The sequence below is a fragment of the Fulmarus glacialis genome, unplaced genomic scaffold (assembly GCF_000690835.1).
Source record: "Fulmarus glacialis isolate BGI_N327 unplaced genomic scaffold, ASM69083v1 scaffold19688, whole genome shotgun sequence".
Classification (NCBI taxonomy): domain Eukaryota; kingdom Metazoa; phylum Chordata; class Aves; order Procellariiformes; family Procellariidae; genus Fulmarus; species Fulmarus glacialis.
The window spans coordinates 1-514 of NW_009226544.1; the positions used below are offsets into that span (position 1 = coordinate 1).

The 514-nt window shown below is 63.0% G+C and overlaps 1 protein-coding gene across 1 annotated transcript in view; it reads left to right on the forward strand.

Annotated features, from left to right (window-relative positions):
• Positions 1–4: 4 nt before the first annotated feature.
• The window catches only part of GFAP (glial fibrillary acidic protein), a gene marked incomplete at its 5' end in the record, with an annotated part of 2841 nt that continues 2331 nt past the window's right edge, over positions 5–514 (forward strand). The window contains one exon of the mRNA XM_009582847.1: positions 5–118. Within this exon, the coding sequence (XP_009581142.1) occupies positions 5–118 (114 nt within the window). The remainder of the gene's footprint in view (positions 119–514) is intronic.

The following is a 514-nucleotide window of genomic DNA, read 5'->3' on the forward strand; positions in this document are numbered from 1 at the left end:
TGTCGAGGTGGACGCAAGCAAGCCGGATCTGACGGCCGCCCTGCGCGACATCCGCAGCCAGTACGAGGCCATGGCCACCAGCAACGTCCAGGAGACCGAGGAGTGGTACAAGTCCAAGGTGCGGTGGCTGTCCCCTCCCAGATTGTCACCTTCTCGGGGCTGGGGTTGACCCCCCTGGGGTTGAGTAGCTCTGCTTGGTGGTGGTGCATGGGGTTTGGCATCCCTGCTGCCGCCGCTCATGTCCCGTGTCCTGGTTTGGTCCCCGTGGGGAGCAGGGATGTGTCCCCAGGGGTGAGTCATGTAGGCACTGTCCCTAAGGAGTGTTCACAGTGACATGGCCCACAGGCACCGTCCCCACAGGAGCAGGGATGTGTCCCCCGTGACATCCCACAGCACCATCCCTCCCACCTGCAAAGCAAGGACATGTCCCCAGCAACACCTGCCATCAGGGATATGTCCCACGTCTACTGTCCCACCACCCCAAGAGAGCAGGGACGTGCCTCCACCACACGTG